The sequence below is a fragment of the Mus caroli genome, chromosome 11, assembly GCF_900094665.2.
Source record: "Mus caroli chromosome 11, CAROLI_EIJ_v1.1, whole genome shotgun sequence".
In the NCBI taxonomy this organism is placed as follows: Eukaryota; Metazoa; Chordata; class Mammalia; order Rodentia; family Muridae; genus Mus; species Mus caroli.
This window is the reverse complement of record NC_034580.1, coordinates 64,397,351-64,398,780: the sequence shown is the minus strand read 5'-3', so window position 1 is coordinate 64,398,780 and position 1,430 is coordinate 64,397,351. Positions and strand designations below refer to the sequence as shown.

Here is a 1,430-nt window from a genome sequence, read left to right as displayed (position 1 = left end):
AAAAAAAAAAAAAAAAAAAAAAAAAAAAAAAAAAACAAGAGTAGGTGTCCTGGCAGAGTGGTGGAATGTAGATGGCTCTCTTCGCCTAACCCTAGGGGCCCTTTCCCAGACAAATACTGGAATTTTGCTCGCACCCTCTGGGTTCCCACCTAGACACAGCAGAGGATGCAGTTTCTGAGTTCCCCTGTTGTGTCAGGGGCTGCTCTCCTGCAGCCGAGTTCGCCCTCTTTAGCTTCACCGTCATCCTCTTTTTTTTTTTTTTTTTAAAGATTTATTTATTTATTATATGTAAGTACACTGTAGCTGTCTTCAGACACTCCAGAAGAGGACGCCAGATCTTGTTACGGATGGTTGTGAGCCACCATGTGGTTGCTGGGATTTGAACTCTGGACCTTTGGAAGAGCAGTCCGGTGGTGCTCTTACCCACTGAGCCATCTCACCAGCCCCCACCGTCATCCTCTTAACATCTGGACAGAGGACGAAGCAGGGGACCAGGAAGAAGGCCCAGCTCGGAATGGCTCTTTTGCGGCTCTATTCCATCTGGAGAAACCCAAGAGGAAAAGATAAGAGAGCTGCAGCGCTTCTGCTAGCGCCATTTTGAAGACTCGAACTCTTTTCCCTTTCAACTTCAAACACTATCAAGTTGGCCGAGATTAGACAAGATGGCGTACACGCAGAGGGGACAGGGCGAGGGGGCAGCATGGACCTTGCTTTCAGAACGGAGAGCATAAACAAAAAGTGAGTTAGTCCTAACAGCGCAGGCGCCAAACGCGGACATGCTTTAAAATTCGAACGTCAAGGCGCGCACAAAAGCCTGCCTGGGAAGGAGACCTGTGTCCCCTCACGGAGGCAGGCGAGCATCGCGGAGGAGAGGGAAGTGCAGCCGTGGCCTCGGGGACAGCAGGGCGGGGTGTGCGCGGCGCGCATGCGCGGCGCCGGTCAATGGCGGGGTTGTCCTGTCTGGCGGAAGCTTAGCTTTCCAACATGGCGGGGGAGGCCGACGGGCCGTTCAAAGGGCTGCTGGTGCCAATTCTTTTACCTGAGAAATGCTACGACCAGCTCTTCGTGCAATGGGACTTGCTTCATGGTGAGTTTTATTTCAGCCTTCATGGTCTAGCTGGAGCAGCCTTGGACCATAAGTTGGCGTGACAGTGGCAATTAATGTCACCGCAAAGCTGGGCAGAAGGCGCTTCTGACGAGGGCGGAAGTGTTTGGGGCCCTGCATAGGAAAAGTGCCATATTTGGGCATGAAGGGGTGTCGCCCGAAAAAAAGTTAAGTTTGTGTTTTACAATCTCGGAAGTCTGTACCCCACCCTCATCCCTTTCTGGGCTGGGAGTCGAACTCAGGGCGGCATGTTCCACTCAGCTAACCAGGCTCTAGCCCCAGGCTGGAAAACTCTGGAGTTTTTTTGGTTCCCCCTCCCCCCCCC

General features: G+C 52.5%; 1 protein-coding gene across 2 annotated transcripts in view; it reads left to right on the top strand.

The window, feature by feature from the left end:
- Nucleotides 1-912: 912 nt before the first annotated feature.
- Mpdu1 (mannose-P-dolichol utilization defect 1) overlaps nt 913-1,430 on the top strand; it is a 6,057-nt gene continuing 5,539 nt past the window's right edge. The window contains exon 1 of one of the 2 annotated variants that reach the window (XM_021176172.1): nt 913-1,087. In XM_021176172.1, coding sequence (XP_021031831.1) covers nt 985-1,087 — 103 coding nt within the window. In that variant the 5' untranslated portion in view covers nt 913-984. The remainder of the gene's footprint in view (nt 1,088-1,430) is intronic. The other variant, XM_021176173.1, reaches the window with a different exon arrangement.